General features: G+C 33.3%; 1 protein-coding gene across 2 annotated transcripts in view; it reads right to left on the bottom strand.

Moving 5' to 3' along the window:
* COL4A2 (collagen type IV alpha 2 chain) overlaps positions 1-18,650 on the bottom strand; it is a 273,441-nt gene that overhangs the window by 73,436 nt on the left and 181,355 nt on the right. For both annotated transcript variants that reach the window (XM_074192025.1, XM_074192024.1), the window contains exons 17-22: positions 16,075-16,128; positions 13,980-14,046; positions 9,234-9,344; positions 8,330-8,479; positions 2,988-3,080; positions 1,093-1,244 (exon numbers count right to left, since the gene is read on the bottom strand). In XM_074192025.1, the coding sequence (XP_074048126.1) occupies positions 1,093-1,244; positions 2,988-3,080; positions 8,330-8,479; positions 9,234-9,344; positions 13,980-14,046; positions 16,075-16,128 (627 nt within the window). The remainder of the gene's footprint in view (positions 1-1,092; positions 1,245-2,987; positions 3,081-8,329; positions 8,480-9,233; positions 9,345-13,979; positions 14,047-16,074; positions 16,129-18,650) is intronic.

Below are 18,650 nucleotides of genomic sequence, written 5' to 3'. Positions count from 1 at the left end.
ATATAAAAAAGGAAATGTGAGAAGTTGAAAAAAGGAGGGGGAGAGGGTAAATACCAATAGAGCAGGCATGAAGAGGAGTCCAGTAGAGTACCCAAAAAACCTTGCCTTCAATCAATGTCAATAGAAATCCTAGATGACCTTCTACCTACTCTATATATGTATATTAAAAAACACATATATTGTCTCCCATGTTACAATGTGAAGTTCTTGAGCAAAGGCACTATTTTTGCTTTTCTAGCACTTGATATAGTGCCTGGTATGAAAAAAAAAGAGAGCTTAATAAATAATAGCTGACTGACTGAATATTTCAATATGTAAAGGAAAATTGAAAAAATAATTTTATACGATAGAATATGACAAATAGGATGGTTGCAGAAAAACCCAGGACAGTCTACATGGGCAAAAACAAAATGACGTGAGTAAAGCCAGGAGAAGATTATATGCAGTAACAGCAATATTGTAGGGATGATCAATTGTGAAAGATTTAGCTACTCTGACCAACAATGATTCAAGACAATTCCAGATGACTCATGATGAAAAATGTTATCTACCTCCACAGAGGGAATTGAGGAACTCTGATGCATAATGAAGCATTTTTTAAAACTTTATTTTTATTGTTTTATTTTGTAATATGGCTATATCTTATATGACTTTACATAATAACTGATTTCAAATTGATTGTATTCTCAAGTGGGGTAGAAAGGAAGGAGAAAATTTGGAACTTAAAACTTTTTAAAAATGGTTAAAAGTTTTTTTTATCACATATAGTTGGGACATTTTACAAAATAAATGAAAATAATTTTAAAAATTTCATATGAATCTAAAAGCTGTAACATACAGTTTAAATTTTCCACTTTGTAATAGGCTTTTTTTGTTTATTTGTTTAGTTCAAATTTAACATGGCATTTCCAACCTTGTTTCACTTGACTGTGTTGTATATTTTAGTGTCCACAGGGGCACAAGGGTGTTACTAGAACAAAATTATATTAATCATTTGAAAGGCATAACAAGGATGCAATAAATATTTAATATCTGGATGAGAGACAAGTTTGTGAGTATCTGGTTCCATACTTGATAACCCCCTGTTTTTACCTTGAAGCCAGAGAATCCAGGAATACCATGAGGGCCTGGATCACCAATTTCACCTTTCCTTCCAGGTTCTCCATTTGCACCAGGACGACCAATGGGTCCTGGCGGACCAGGAAGCCCCCTGGAAATATCACATTTACAGTCTCCAGGGTCACCTATCAAAGCAAGGAGGAGAGAAAAGATAAACTAAGACAATTTAACCCCAAAATTATTTATTAAATTATGCACTCAGTCTTAGAAAGGATACAAAAGGAGCATGCCTCACATTGAATTTCTGCCTTCAAGCAGTTTATAGTTTCACTAGGAGGAGAATCAATTAGCAATTATTAAGCATCTACTATGTTTCAGACTCTAAGACAACTCCTTAGATTTCAAGTTCAAAGAGAAAAACAATCAGGATACACCTAGATTAAATAATTTTAAAATTGTATTGTATTTTATTTCCAGAAAGATTTACATTCTTTCTCTCAGACCATTATGGCAAAAGAACCTCACTAGACAAGAAAAACAAAAACCCCATTATAAATACATATGATCCTTTATAAGGACATATATATATTAATTATTGCAATAAATTGTGGTTTAGATCAATCAAAAATGAATTTCCAGGGAGGAGAGTTCAATATTGAGAGAAGTTGAACAGCTAGAATTCATGGAGATAAAAAGACTTGATTTGAGCATAAATGGTTAGCCAAAAACTTACAACTTACAATAGGATCAGGGATGAGAAGGGACAGGGAATGATGTAGTGGGAAAAAAAAAAAAACAACTCACAAAACTTAATATCAGAAGACCTGAGTTCTGATCTTATCTCTATCATGAACTGCTTGTGTAATATTAGGTGACTTCTTAATTTTTTCATCTGCAAAAGGAGCAAAAACTACCTATCATACTTTACTCATGGGGGCCTGGTGAGAATCAGGTGAGATAGGGAAGTGAAGATAGTTCTCACAGTATAGCCTTTGAAGTAATAGTAGCAATGTTTTATATATTTTTATACATGTATTTTATATATTTATATATGAATATATGCCTATGCCTCTGAGGTGATAGCAGCCATATTATATATGTGCATGTGGATGTACAGATATTAAACACATGTATACATTTGTGTATGCACATATATATGTGTATTAAGATCATATTAACCCAGGAGAACAGGCATTATTTCTCTTCATTTGTATATGAAAAATATATATATTGTAGGTAACAACTTCCCTGAAAGTCAGAGCCCAGATTCTAAAAGATTTAGGTCAAGCAGATTTATGCTGAGAATGTAGGAATGAAGGTTGACTCCTCCTTTGTGTTATCAGTATAATTTCTATGTGAGAGGATGGAATATTTAAGAAAAAGATATTTAGGCTAAAATGCCCCCACCTTTTATTTTATTTATTGCTCTTGATCTGCAAGTGCATAGAAGAAGGGAATTTGTAATATGGAAAATTTTCCCATCAATGCAGATTGGTAAATGTCTTAACCTAAAGTTTAGAGAATTGTTTGGGTTCAAGTGACTTATCTGGAGTCATAGAGCCAGTATATAATAGACAAAGGACCAGAACCTAAATATTCCTCATTCTTAAGATAACCTCTTGTCCAGTATGTTACCATTTTTTATAGGGTTGCTTTAATACCAAGGGGTCAGAATAATTTTTGATATATATTTTAAGAATCCAGACATCATTTCAACAACAACATAGAAAACTTTCCAATGAAGAAATTCCTTTACCAAAATAGAGCTGTACCTGTTAGGCACTTTGTAGTTTCTCTCAATTGCCTGTGGTACAGTGAGAGCATAAGTGACATATGCATCAAAGGCAAAATATGAATTCAGCTTATTAAGACTGTAGCCACACTATAGCTCCTGTCTATACCACTATTCTATATTAGAGAGAGCTTACCTTTCCACCCTTTTTGTCCTCTTGTCCCTGGGAACCCTGAAGCACCTGGGACTCCCATCCTTCCTGTTGCTCCCTTAAGTCCAAAATGAAACCCTATTATAAAAAAGAAACACACAAAAAAGAACAGTATTATTAATACATTGGATAATGACAAAATAATGTTAGCTGTTGCAATGGCTGTTGGTTGGTCTCTCTGCCATAAGTCTCTCTCTCTCCACTCCATCTATTAATACATTGCCAAATGATCTTCATAAAGTACAAGATGTTTCACATCATTCCTACATACTCAATAAACTCCAGTGGCTTCTAATCACTTCTAAAATCAAATGTAAAATTTTGTTTGGCATTAAAAGCTCTTTATGACCTTTCCCACCACCCACATTCCTACTTTTCTTACACTTTTACTTTGTAATCTAAAGACATTAAAATGTCCTAAAATCAGACACTACTGCCTCACTCTCACTATTTTTACTTCATGCCTGAAATGTTCTCTCACTTCATTTCTGCCTCTTTTAGATTCTACCTTCTGCAAAAAGTCTATTCTGATCCTTCTTAATTCTAGTGTTTTTTCCTTTGTTAATTATTTCCAATCAATTCTGTGTATATATAGGACATTTGTAGATAGCTGTTTTTCTGTTGTCTTTTCCATTAGATTGTGATCTCCTTGAGAGGAAGGACTGTTGCTTTTTCTTTACCTTAATGTTTCAGGGTAATCCATTGAAAAGCATAGATTATAATAAAAGGGGTGAACAAGTTTACATTGTAATGAGATTCTAGTTCAGGGCTAAAACAAAAGTGACTGTGAATTTAATTCTTTTTGAGAACCCACATGACTAAATTCTGCTTTAAAAAAGAAAAGGTTTTGTTGTATTCCTGCTGCCATCTACTTGTCTAAATGAGTGCTACTTTAAAAGAAAAAAAAAGTAGCAACTACTAAATTCTCTTATGATAGGACTGAAATAAAGATACATCCTCCCCCCAAATCCAAGTAAACAACAATCCCAGCAACAATAACACACAAGACAAAGAAGATAAATTTCTTGATACTGAATCCAACTTTTAGACTACCCCTGTACATTAGAATGCACAAGCTCCCTTGGATTTTAGACACCCAGTTGTTTCACATGATGGCAAATAGTCTCTAATTTTCTCCAACCCTTTGAGGAAAGATTAGGTCATTTATTCCCAAAGTCTGATGTGACTCTAATATTGCAGATAGGAAAATTTAGGAGAAGGTAGTAGAACTATGCAGGGGTAGCACATGAATTTTAAGATACCACTAAGCAGTTGATTTCATTTTCTAGTAAACTGCCATCTCCTGGTAGAAATAGTGCTGCTGGTTTCATGGAAGTTCTGAAAAAAATTGGATAGTTATCCCTTCCCCATCTTGACTTCCTCCATAGCAGTTTTGATATATTGTGGGTCAGCATAAGAAATTAAATGGGAATTTATGGAGAAATTTGTGGAAGCTATAGATGACACACTAAAGTTAGTAGATGCCACAGAAAAATTTAGGAATTTGGAAATGCAGGATTGTTATTAAAAAAAAAAGCATTTCAGTGACTATGGCATCATATTGATGCAGGGAATTATGAATTTAGAAAATTTGTAATTAGAAACAAATTTTGTAATCCTTTATATTGTTAAATTTTGTAAAAATGCAAAATGTTATCTGTTCCTGGTATGTAAAATGACTCCTATTGTTCCATTGTTAAATGTAAAATTTGTACTGTTTTCTTGATGGGTCAAGTGTATACTGGTGTAACAGGAAATGACATGTTTGACTTAGAAGTCATGCCCCTTGGGACAGAAGGACCAGTACATAGCTTGCCCATTGAAGATTACCTGAGCTAGGTGCTAGACCACTCCCCAATCCACTACAGAAGTGCATTTAAGTCTGGAAGTGAAGCACTGGTCTGTCTCTTCTTGACCCTATCTTCACCTTGCAAGTACAGCTCTCTCTCTCTCTCTCTCTCTCTCTCTCTCTCTCTCTCTCTCTCTCTCTCTCTCTCTCTCTCTCTCTCTCTCTCTCTCTCTCTCTCTTCCTATGTATTGTAACTTCTTTTAATAAGTTTTTGTTTTATTTCCACCCTTGCTTTCCTGAGTCTGAATAATGATTCCTCATAGCCAGAACTGAACTCAAGTAGCCAGTGGCTACAATACCATGGTGTGATGGTGTGTGTGTGTGTATATATATATATATATATATATATATATATGTATATATATGTATTTCACTAAAGTCCTGTGATTTTAATTTATTTATCTTGGATTTTAAGTTACTATTGATAATTTTGGATGTATATTTTCCAATTTAAGAATCACATTCTGTATTAGAAGAGAAGCAAAATAGATGAAGCACCTTTGCCTTCTCTTTATCTGCTTTTTTCATAATTTTATCTGCCTTCAATAAGCCATTGTAGTTCTTATTTGAGCTTTCTCTTTTTACCCACCCAGATGAAAATCAATATATTTCTTTAAATCATCTTTGACAATCTTCATATGCCTTAGTTATTCTGGGCTTTAGCATTCCTAGCATTATTCTTTTAGGACAATATTCCTTTTTTTCATTTACCTTCAGTTATCTTGCCTTGATTCCCTCTTCTGTACTTCCATTTTTTAAAAGCTTTGAATTGGTTGATCAATTTTTCTGTTCAGTCTTGGAATAATTCTTTATTCATTTAATTTTTCAATTAAATTTTTTTCCATTGGGACTTGAGTTTATTTTTATAGTCTTTCCTATACTTTCTTTGGACTCTTTAAATATAATCCACTTGGCTACCAAGCCTAGCCAATATTCACCATTCCATCTTATTGATTATGAACTCTATAACAACATGATCATTGATTCTTAATTTTGCAGTTATTTCTACTTTAGTATCTGATTTCTTCACATTGGTCATTTTAAATATATTTCCTCTTGATACCTCCCCATCCGAACCCCAGTCTTCATTCTGAAGGATGAAATTACCATTTCTTGGCTGCTTTGTCTTTAGTGGAGAGATAGAGAGAGTGAGCAATGTTGAACAGATGTCTAGATATTTGATGTTCTTTATCACTATTATATCTTGTTTCTGTGCCAGTGTTGAGATTTGCTTCTGGAATTCAACCAGTTCTTCATTTTGGCTGGGTGGTTAGCAATATATTTCTTCCCTAGTATCTGTGTTTTTTTCCTTTCTAGGACCTCTCCTAAATGCTTTGCATGTCATTTCTCCATTCTGGTTCCATACAGAAGTATATCTTCTTGAGATATGACACTGGTCTACCATTCTTTTTATCTAATTTTTTCCTCTTCAATAAGGTATATCAGCTAATTGCCATATTCCATCCATAGTTTATATCTCATCAAATATGTTACACCTATGAGTTTGTTCTAGAAAGTAAATATCCCAGTAAGAAAATGGAAAATTCTAGGTAAAAATACTGTATATACCTTTCTGTTTCAATGCTAAAAGTGAGTAATTATATTAAAGATTTAGTTAGGGAAGCAAGAAGGAAAGATAAAGCCAATGACATTAAAACTAATATTTCTCCACATAATTTAGTTGGTTCAGAGATTTTTAGCTTAGGGACAGAGTGTGAAATACAAGGCACTACCTCTTTAGATGTTCCTGAGCAAGTAGCTTTATAATTTTTGCATTGTCACTCCATGGATCAATTTAAGTCAGGGGTTCTTATTCTGAGGGCCATCAAAAGGATCTTGATTCTATTTTAACAGAGTCCATGGACTTGGATGGGGAAAAATACATCTTTATTTTCACTAAATTTTGTTTTCCTTTGTAATCCAATACAGTTTATCTATTTTTATTATTTTTTAGTTTTTGTGGGGCAATGGGGTTAAGTGATTTGCCCAAGGTCACATAGCTTGGAAGTATCAAGTGTCTGAGATCAAATTTGAACTCAAGTCTTCCTGATACCAGGGCCATTAATCTATCTACTGTGCCACCAGTTAATTATATTTATTTCAAAATATTATTCTGAGGAGTCCAGAGGTTTCACAAGACTTCCAAAGGATACTTGTTTTAAATCATGTAAGTTTATATAGGTATAAACAGTTCATCTACAGTTGATTTTCCTCTCAGCAGTTGCACTTTCCAAGTCAACTGTTGCAAAATAATGTTGGATTTCTTACAGTTTCTCAAAGTTTCTAGTAAGAAGAGTGCAAAGGACAGCAACAAACCAAGAAACATTTTAACTTAATCAAAAACAAAATGGAGTTGATTTGTGGGTTACTCCCTATCATTGGCTTAGAAAAATGTGACTCAGACTTTTAAGCAAGCAAAATTTTCTAAACTAAAAAGAAAACTGTTTTACCTAGACAGGACTGCACTGGCATTGCAAAATGGTGAAAACTACAGCTTTATTCATCAAAACATGCAAAGTAGGTTGAAATCTAGTTATCAAGAAAAAAAATTCAATGATTTTATTCCAGAAGATATTGAACTCTGAAAAAAGTGCCTATTATAAACAGAATTATTCTATTTTAGGGGATAGTTAAGGTCTTATAAGAGCAGAAATATTAAGGAGTCCATTAAGGTTGACTGTTCTTTGTACAATGTGATGGCTTAAAAATATTTTTGAGAAATAAATATGTTTCAGTGAGGGAAAAATGTCTTGGGACGAAAACTTATGTTGAATGCTCTTTTTTTACTTTATTTGGTGAAAGTCATCTGATAGCATTCCATCTATTTTACAAATTCCCTCATCAGTATCCAATAGGGAACACAAGTAATTTAATTTCTGTTTGCAAACCAGTTAAGTTAGCAAATCATAAAGCATGGCAAGATGGAATGCTTTATGCCTTTATCATACTTAAATTGAGGTTCTGAAATAAAGGCAAAGTTAACTTTCAATTTTGAGCTTTTAAAAGACATAATTCTATATTCTACATTCTTTTTTTCTTATTTCAATTTGCCATGCATCACTGCCAACAAATAATGGACTCAACTAGCACCATTTACTTAGGAAACCTAGCTCTTATAGGAACTTAGCTTCCCATAGCTAAAGACTTTAAAGCAGTAAATATGGCTTTTAGGATAGTTCTGAAATATGAAGTATATTTGTTGCAACATTTTAGCAAAAAGATGAAACCCGAGAAATCTCAGTTTGTAAGATAACTAACTCATGAAATATGTAGAAATGATAAAGGATTTAGATGAAAGGGATATGAATTAAAAAGGGAAAGAATGGTCATGGAAAGACTTGCAAAAAAGAATTTTGCAGTAGTTCAGGGGTCAGTAATGAATGTGTTTTAAAATACAAAGTATCTTAGTAAAAATCTAGTTAATGAAATATTTTATTCTCAGGACAACAAACTTGCTTTTCATTATTTCTCCACTTACCAGCTTGTCCTGGTGGACCAGGAGGTCCAGGGAGTCCTGGAGGTCCTGGTTTTCCATCTGTACCTGGAGGTCCTGGGTAAAGAGCTGGAAAACCTGGATCACCTATGAAACCTTTGGCTCCCATTTCACCTGGAAGGCCTCTTCCTTCATCTGAATTCCATTAAACACAAACAGACAACACCATAACTTTAAAATTGTTTCAGAACATTAATATTTGTATTTAAAATTGTGCTCCTAGTGAGGCATGGTGGTGCATGTTATAATCCTTTCTAATGGGAAAGACTAAAGGCTGGTAGACTTGAGTCTAGAGCTGAAGTAGGACTAAAACACTAAGTTTGGCAAGAATATGGTAGGTGCTGAGAACAGAGGACAGCTAGGCTGCCTAGGGACGAGCACACTGGCCCGGGTCAGAGAAGTAGATTGAGTTAAAGCTTGAGATTATGTCTGTGACTATTGTATTTTCAGTCTGGGTGAGACAAAGAGGTCTATTCTCAAAAAATAAAAAATTCTCTTCCATAAAAAAAAACATTTGTATATGAGTTACTAGTTCCAAAGAAATCCTAAATTCAGCCCTAGAAAGTTTTATTATTTATTCGCTTATTAATTTATGATATCAACATAGGAGTCAAACCTAAGTTTTCTGTCTCTAAATCTGGTACTTTTCTCATTAGACCATACTATCACCATGGACTAATTTTAGTTGATGAATCTATGTGTCTGTGTGCCTTGAAATTCTGTCAACAATTTTACAAAAAAAAAAATCCTAAATAAACAAAAATAAAACCAATGTCCTAGAATTTTAGTTCTTATTTAAAAATTAAAAAAAAAAATTAAAATGCCATATGCAATTTTGGTATTGAATTTTTAGAGTTATAGTGTTTTCATTAAAGTGAATTTCTGTTACCTCCATCTCCTCCTGGTGGACCCTGGAGACCTGGTGGGCCAGGGTCTCCTTGTTCACCTTGACTTCCATCAGGACCAGGAAACCCTGAATCTCCTGGATCACCTCTTATACCTAAAACATCCCACAGAACAATAATAAGATTGCTATTCCAATTATTAAGTACATGTCATACTGATACAAACCACAACATAGAAATCTTCCAAACAGGAATGAAATTCTACTTAGTTCATTCATATAATGTGAAATGGATTTTGTATCAATGTAAATATGCATATATGTATATTATAAATGCACATTTCTAATGAATTTGTGTGTATGTACATTTACTTATTTTTCCCTATATAAGTTTTGTCAGCAAGAGATCAATTTTCTTTTTTTTTTTTTTTAAGGTTTTTGCAAGGCAGTGGGGTTAAGTGGCTTGCCCAAGGCCACACGGTTAGGTAATTATTAAATGTTTGAGACCGGATTTGAACCCAGGTACTCCTGACTCCAGGGCCAGTGCTTTATCCACTGTGACACCTAGCCACCCTCTCAATTTTCTTTTTAAAAGTAACTCATGAAACTATGTATTCTTGGAATATTTTTAGATATTTTAGTTCACCAATAGATTCCTACAACTGCCATGTGCAAAAGAGATTAAACCTGTTCTTTCTGGGCCTGGAAGCTAGAACTAGGAGCCACTGATAGAGGTTAGAGGGAAGTTTATTTCAGCAAAAAAACAAAAACAAAACCTTCTTCACAATTATAATTGCCTAAAAATGGAATGTTCAGCTTGATGGGTAGTGAGTTACCTCTTCCTAGATATGTTTAAACAATGACTGTATAAGCATTTGTCAAGGATGTTATATATTGAATTAAAGGTGTGAGTACTAGATTGAAAAAAATTTAATTTTGAAGTTCCTTCCAACATTCAAACTCTATGTCTGTATGAATGCTGCTGAATAAAGACATATATTTCCCTCTTTACTGAGGTAAATTTTTCTACTGAGGCTTATTCTTCCATTTCTGTCAGGCCTCAAGAAAAACTAATCTTAAAAAAAAAAAAATGACATTATGCCTTATTGATGACATAGTACTACCATCTAGTGGTCAAAGTAGAAGCAAGGCTTTCTACCCAGTGAAAGTTTTTTTTTTTTAAACTGACCAACTGGTGGATGTAGAAGAGATTTTAGAGATCATCTGATTCAATATTCTTTCTTTACGAGTGAGAAAATTGAGACCCAGAGAATTTAAATGACTTATCTAAGGTCACATCAGTTAGAATCAAAAGACCTGGCCACTGTTTCATTTCAGAATCTTATCTTTCAGAAGGAAAAAAAAAAGATTTTCTTTTCCACCCTAAAGAACTCTTCAAATTGGTAAAGATTAAAGAAATGTATTGTGGTTAAAAATAGGTATTGCTTACATTTTATTCTTAAAAGTAAGAGTAATGGAATGTTTTAGGAAAATATAATAGATCATTAATAAACATTAAAAAAAATTCTTTTCCCAAAGCCTACAAGATAAAAATGGCAACTAAGATCTGAGAGGATTTTTTTAAAATGGAATAAAGTAATGTAGAAGTAATTTAATTTTATTTTCATTAGAAAGTTTAGTAGATCAAGTTTAGTATATTTTGATTTCCATAACACATTTGATAATAATGTCTTTCATGATAGCCTCCAGGAGAGATAAAATACAAGTTGAGTTATAGTCAAGAGTAGTGATTCAGTGTTCACTATCAGTTTCCTAATCTGTTAATTGAAACAGTTGAACAAGATTATCTCTAAGGTATCATTGAGTTTCAAATCTCTATCTTATTATTCAATTAATGCCAACAATTCTATAGTAGAGTACTATAAGGTTCTTTTCTGAGCTTCTCATTATACAATTTCATGAAAGATTTGCTAAAATAAAAAGAAGGCATGCTTATGAAATTTATATAAAAGAAGGTAAATTAATCCTATAGACTACCATCCAGAAATGAAACTAACAAGATATAATCTATATTGAGGTTCAAAAGACCAACTGTGCAAGAGCAAAATGGGGGGGGTCACTGAATTAAAAGATCATTAAATTAGAGTTTTAAGGGGGGCTTTACAGATTATCTTAACAGGGCTTTTTAAAAAAAAAGAGATTTGACCCTAATCACACAGATAATGGAAGAAATCAAACTTGAACTCAGGCCCTCAAACTTAAAAGTCAGCCTTAAGGTAGGCATTATTTTATGAGAAAAAAAAATCTGGAAGCCTAATATAATGGAGCTTCTAAAAAAGTAGATGCAGGGGCAGCTAGGTAGGCAGTGGATAGAGCACCAACCCTGGAGTAAGGAGGACCCGAGTTCAAATCTGGTCTCAGACATTTAGTAATTATCTGTGTGACCTTGGGCAAGTCACTTAACCCCACTACCTTGCAACACCCCCCCCATAGTAGGTGCAATTCTGAAAGATTAATAGAAATGTAGTGTTCAGTGGACTGTCAGTAAGTCATTAAGTATTTAAGTGCTTATTACGTGATGGACATGTAACTAAATATTGGTGATGCTAAGAAGGGCAAAAACAATTCTTATGACTAATGACAAAATATAAATATTGATAACAAATCAATATATAAATAACTATGTACATGTAGGATATATATGTAGTAGAGGGTACATAATCTCAGAAGGAAGGCCTTGGCAGTATGGGAGGAGAGAAAGAGGGAAGTATAAGAAGACAGGAAAGGTAGGTAGTGGACATAAGTGAAGAACATTAGATGATAGAAGACTTCATAGTAAATTAATAGTGAACACCTGGAATTTAGTAAACTAGGGGTGGAATGACATGATCAGTCCTTTGATTCAGGAAGATCACTCTGACTGCTGAGTTCATAAGACAGTTGAGGCAAAGACATCAATTAGGTAATTATTGCACTAGTCTAGGAGAGGTGATAAAAACTTATTTCAGGGGTGTTTGTGTGAGTGACAGGAAGGAGACATATGTAAGAAATCTTGTGAAAGGAGAAATAAATTACGCATATTGGATTCATAGAGTATGATTGAGAAGTTGAGTAAGATATAGAGGCTGTGAGTCTGGGTGTTTGGAAGGATGTCGGTACCTTCAAAAGTAATAAAGACTAGAGGTGGATAGAAGGGATGAACTTGTAGAGAAAAGTAATGATATGCTGAATTTGAGATTTCTATTTTTGATGTTTTTCAGTTGTTTATACTTGTGGTCTCATTCTTTGTGATCCCTTTGAGGATTTTCTTGGTGAAGATAATAGAGTGGTTTGCCACTCTAGTGTTAACTCATTTTATAGATGTGAAAACTGAGGCAGCAGGGTTAAATGACTTTCCTTCACAGAGCTAGTAAGTATTTGAGGTTAGATTTGAATTCATACAGATGAATCGTTCTGACTTCAGGCCTGCACTCTATCCTTTGAATTACCTAACTGCTCCAATTTGAAATACCTATGAGATATTTATTTCAAGATGTCCAAAAGTCAGTTGGATGATATGAGATGGTATCTTGGGAAAGTTGTATAGAGAATAACTTGGAGGAGGCAGAAACTTTAGGCTGATTGACCAAATAATAATAATTTAGGTCAGAAGTTATTAGGGTCTGAATGAGGGCAAAGGTTGTATGAATAAAAAGAAGGGGGGGATAGTTGGTGGGGGAGATGATATAGAAGGTAGAATCAATGAGACTAAATAATTAATTGGATATGAGAGAGAGAGAGAAGGTTGACTCCAAAGTTGTGAACCTGAGTAACTAGAATCAACAAAAATGGGGCAGTTATCAAAGAGAGGATATCTATTTTTTATGTAGTGATACCTACTATATGTGTGTGTATATGGAGATGTTTATCAGGCAGTTGTTAATATGAGACTTAATTCAGATGTATTGAGAATATAGAAAGGTACAGGGGGTAGGTAGAGAAAGAAAAGAGAAGGCCTAGGAAAAGAAGACTTAGGAATCATTAGACAGGTAGGAAAGAAAGCAAGAGACAGCAATATCACAAAAATCATGGGAAAAGAGTGCATTCAAGAAGGTGGTGCAGTTGAATATCAAATGCTTTAGTGAGGTCAAGGAGAATGAAGACTAAGAAAGACAATTGGTTTTAACAATTAAGAGACAAGTAGGGAAATAGTTGCTGATATACCTCATTTTGTCTTTTCCTTCCTTCCTTCCAAATTAAGCAGCCTAATTGAAAATATCCCAATCCAGATTTTAGTTAACAAACTTATTTAAATAGATCCATGAACTAAAATAACAATCCTTTTCTGCATGTAGATCAACTTAAAGAATTGGTTGAATAATTAATGTCATAAAAGTTCATCTGAAAAAAGACAAAACAAGAGATAATATGCTGGGGCATCTAGGTGGTATAGTGGATAGAGCACTGGCTCTGGAGTCAGGAAGACGTGAGTTCAAATGTGACCTCAGACACTTAATAATTGCCTAACTGTCAGTTGACCCCATTGACCTGAATAAATAATTTTTTTTTTAAAAAAGGGATAATATGTAACCTCAGAGAAAGTAGTTTCAATCAAGAAATGGAGATGAAAGCCAGCCTGCAAGGGGGGATTTGAAGAGTCAATTTTTAAAAATCTCTTTATGAAGATGTAGAAGGTGAACATACAAATTTTCTAAGGTTAAAAAATCCCAAATAATCTTAATCTGCTAGAAGGTTATTTATGAAAATCCTTAACAAGCCTTTATTTTTTCCATATTCAATCCTCCTATCCCCTTTTATATAGAATAAGATTAGCAAAAATGACATAAATACCTTTAATTACAGAGGGGTGGGGCGAATATACAGGTTTCCCAGGGGGACCTTGGTCACCTCTGTCTCCCTAAAGATAGAAAAAAGATAATTACTTATTTAGAAGAAAATCTTTTAAAGTATTTGCAAAAATACTTCCAAAGAACAAAATTGAACTTATATGTTATTTAAATAGGGCAAAATTTCTTGCTGTCATAAAGCTATTAATACGTGATGCACGGTATGACACTCTCATTATTATGTATCTAAGGAACTAATTCCCTAAATATCTAAATTATCCTCTAAATTCAATCTCAAGTCTACAATATTTATTTTCCCCATATTTTTTCTAATTTTACTTCTCTGCTTATTTCTTTCTTTCTCTTTGGCACTTAGATCCTTCAAATTATTGTAAATTTATTAGTGTTTCTTCTAATTATTATCTTTTGACCAATACCTATATAAATTCTTTTGACCTTGCCTCACTAATCACTACAGTTGCTGTCAAATTATTTATCATTTTGTAATTCCAGCTGTGGCATATGTTCTGTGATGGACAAATAATGTAGATAATATACAGATAAAAGCATACTTCTTTCATTAATAACCTTTACTCAGGGTTTTAGGTTCCTTGGCAGCAGTATACAAGTAGGAACAAGCTTTCTTTCAACACAGTTATCAAACTAATTCTTAGCTTCAGTTTTCAATGCTAGCTCTCATCTTTATCTATCTTTCCTCCTCATTCTTTTTATGATGAAGAGACAATTTCTTGGTGCAGATCATTTCTTTCCCCAATCCCCAACTCTAGTATCAAGCAAGTTAGTAAAAGAAGTATAGGAACTTTTCCTATCTACAGGTTTTCAGAAATAAATAGGAAGGGGTAGTAATTATTGTTAACAGCCCACCATCATGGGTAGTTATTTTCTATTTATACAGCTAACTTTTTAAAATTATTAATTTATTTTTGAATTTTACAATTTTTCCCCTATCTTGCTTCCTTCTCCCCACCCTCTGCAGAAGGCAGTCTGTTAGTCTTTACATTGTCTCCATTCTATACATTGATCTAAATTGTATGTGTTGAGAGAGATATCATATCCTTAAGGAAAAAAATAAAATATAAGAGATAGCAAAATTACATAATAAGATATTTTTTAAAATTAAAGTTAATAGTCTTTGGTCTTTGTCCAAACTCCACAATTCTTTCTCTGGATAGAGATAGTATTCTCCATCACAGATACCCCCAAATTGTCCCTGATTGCTGCACTGATGGAATGAGAAAGTCCATTAAGATTGATCATCACCCCCCATGTTGCTGTTAGGGTGTACATTGTTCTTCTGGTTCTGCTCATCTCTCTCAGCATCAGTTCATGCAAATCTTTCCATACTTCTCTGAATTCCCATCCCTCCTGGTTTCTAATAGAACAATAGTGTTCCATTAGGTACATATACCACAACTTGTTCAGCCATTCCCCAATTGATGGACATTCACTCAATTTCCAATTCTTTGCTACCACAAACAGAGCTGCTACGGATATTTTTGTACAAGTGGCACATAAAACTTTTAAAATGCCTGGGTTGAATGCAGTTTATTCATGCCATCAAAGAATGCTCAGACTTACAATACTAAGGTGAGGAACAAACTGATGGAATTGTAATCTAATCATGGGGATAGGGATAGGAATGGAATCTGTGATTTAATTGATACAGGAAAGATATGAAAACTCACTGGCACCATTTCTATAAAATGGGGTCTTAGAGAGTTTCATAGAGCAAGTAGAATGGGGAGGAAGTTTCCACCTCTTGAATTATTTTTTAAATGTGATGTTATCCATGTTTTATTGTATTCTTATTTATTTTAAAAAATATTTCTCAATTGCATTTTATTCTGGTTGCTAACTGTATGTGCAACAAGTTGGCTTGGAGTGCTGAGAAATTAAATGTTAGTCCAGGATCACAACAGTATTAGAGGTGTGATATGAACAAAGTATTTCTGGTGTATAGTTAGTTATCAAGCATCATGATTCTTCTCAGATTCTAATCAAACACAAGAAAAATGAATTAAAATACTTTGATCAAAGACGAACAAAATATTTTGATACTTGTTATAAAGATATATTACCTGTGGTCCTTTAAAGCCATCATTTCCAGGAAATCCAGTAGCTCCTCTTATTCCCTAAGGGAGGAAAAAAGGTACAAGATAAAAAATGAATCTATTCATTATAGATTCTATATATACCTATTCATCTAGGCATTTTTCCTTAAATATTTTTCAAATTTTTATGGCAATGTGTTTAAAAGGATTTCTAATTCCCTTGGGGGCAATTATTCAGTACTTTTTTTGAAATAGTTAAGTTTTCCTTTATAGATGTGTATGTGAAGAAATGTGAGGTTTTTTTTTCAGTCTAGGAATTTAATTTGTCTTGCCAAAGTCAGATATAGCAAGAACTCCAAACAAATAAGACTCCATTATCAGTGAGATAAATTGTCAATTATTTGGCTAATACACATTTGAAAAACTAAGTCATCTATTTGTCTAGGGATATATGCTTTAAATTACAAGTTTCAATTTGATTAAACTGAAATTAATTTAATTTGTGACTTTTAAAAGTTTGAGCAAGGTTTTGATTTTGGTTTTAATTCTCTTTGACACTAGGTGGAGCTTAAGATTTAAAAGAGAAGGCAGAATTTTCCAAGTTTTCCTATTTGTTTTGCTCTTCAGCATACCTAATAACTGACACAGAGATAAAAAAGAATTTGTTATAGACTGTATCTGCAAAAAAAAATTGAAGTGGAAATCTGGAAATGGTTTATCAATATAGTCCATAGAATCACATAGACTAAAATATCAACCTAATTTAATCAGCTTCAGGTTTAAAAAAAAATCAATGATGATCAGAGCATTTTGATATATATATATATATATATATATATATATATATATATATGTGTGTGTGTGTGTGTGTGTATTAAATATAGCTAGCTATTATTCTTTAATAAAATCAAAAGGACAAGACAAATCTTGGTAATTTAAAATCTTTAATTCTAGGAAATTTAACTTAGAAACATTTTGATTGATTTCTTTGATAAGCAGAGTCCATTCTTTATTTTTCTTTGTGAAGACAGAACATTTTACCTTGTCTTTCCAAGTATCACACAAACAGCATAACTCTAATGAGGCTTAGATTTCTGCTCATAATCATTTAATTGGAAGTGTGTGTCTAGATCAAATAAAGTAGAAAGCACCAAATACCTATGCTATGTTGTATCACATAGATATAGCCATAATTATTAGACTTAATCATGCTATGACAATAAATTCACCACCACTACCACCACCATCATCATAAATGCATCAAGCTGTCAAGTAATCATGACGACTCATGATATGGACATCAAAAGGAAAAGGCTCAAAGAAGTTGTTTTTCTTTCTGGGAAGACAGTGAACTCTCCTATAGTGTATGGAGTAGGGATCAAGCTGTTTTGTATAATTGAGTATTGTGAATAACTAAGAAAGACTTTAAAGTTTTAAAAGATTACACTTAAGTACTCCTCCTTTGAACTGGGTCTCAGAGCAGCAGTAATACTTTTAAGTTTTTCAGTAATTTGAAAATCATATAGAGGATCCATCTTGTAACAACTGACAATGTGGAGACTCTTCAGGGAGTAGTACCAACTATAGTTAAACCAATGGGAACTGGTAGGGAGAGGGAGTACTGGGACACTCCAAGTAGAGTAAACTGGGTGACAACACCAGGATGGCTCTGGAGGATGATCTGAAGAAATGGTTCTGTGAAGAGGAACTTTTGTTTAGAATCCCACTGAGAATAACTTAGATTTATTTGTTCAATCAATTTATATTTAACGATGTATGAAAATCTAAGTCAGCCCTTCCACCTATGAACTTTGTGGATAATAGAAGTGTTGTAGAACTGCAGAAGAACAAATCTTGTCCTAGTTTTTAAAAAGGAAAGAGGGTATAGGCTGCAAGTTATACATAATCAAGCTTGACGCCATTCCTGGCAAAATACTAGGACATATTTATAAAGGGGAATTCTTATGCAATGATCACTAAAAGCTAATCAGTTTCATTAAGAAGAGAAGTCTTGCCAGAATTTTCTTCCTTTTCTGATAGGGTAACTGGACTGGTATATCAGGGGAATGTTTTAGATATAGTATACTTAAATTTCAGCAAAGCATTTGACTAAACTACTTGATTTCACATAAACAAGAGGATGGAATATGAGCTGGTTGATGATACAGATCTAGTGAATTTGGAACTGGTTGAATGATCAGACCCAATTAGACAATAATGACTTCTTGTCAACTTGGATGAAAAGTACCTAGTGAAAACTATAGAAATCTGTCCTATGCTGTTCAACATTTTTATCAATAACTCAAATAAAAGGCATAGATGACACTTGTCAAATTTGCAGGCTGAAGAAATAGTTTAACATGAATGTTGGTTTTAATGTGAAATCTGAACTGAAAACTATCAGTCTCCACCTCAGAATATTCATTAATAACTTTAAAATTCCTTTATTGAATCTTGTAATAGTACATATGAAACTCATTTAACTCAATAACCACATATAAATGTAAGATCAGTTCCTTTTGCTTCATGCTGGGGTTTAATCGTGCTTATCTGAAGGATGCGTGAAGGAATGATTAGTAGAACCCTACTTGTGGGTCCAATGT

This window comes from Macrotis lagotis, chromosome 6 (assembly GCF_037893015.1).
Source record: "Macrotis lagotis isolate mMagLag1 chromosome 6, bilby.v1.9.chrom.fasta, whole genome shotgun sequence".
Classification (NCBI taxonomy): Eukaryota; Metazoa; Chordata; class Mammalia; order Peramelemorphia; family Peramelidae; genus Macrotis; species Macrotis lagotis.
This window is presented reverse-complemented; position numbering and strand designations above follow the sequence as displayed.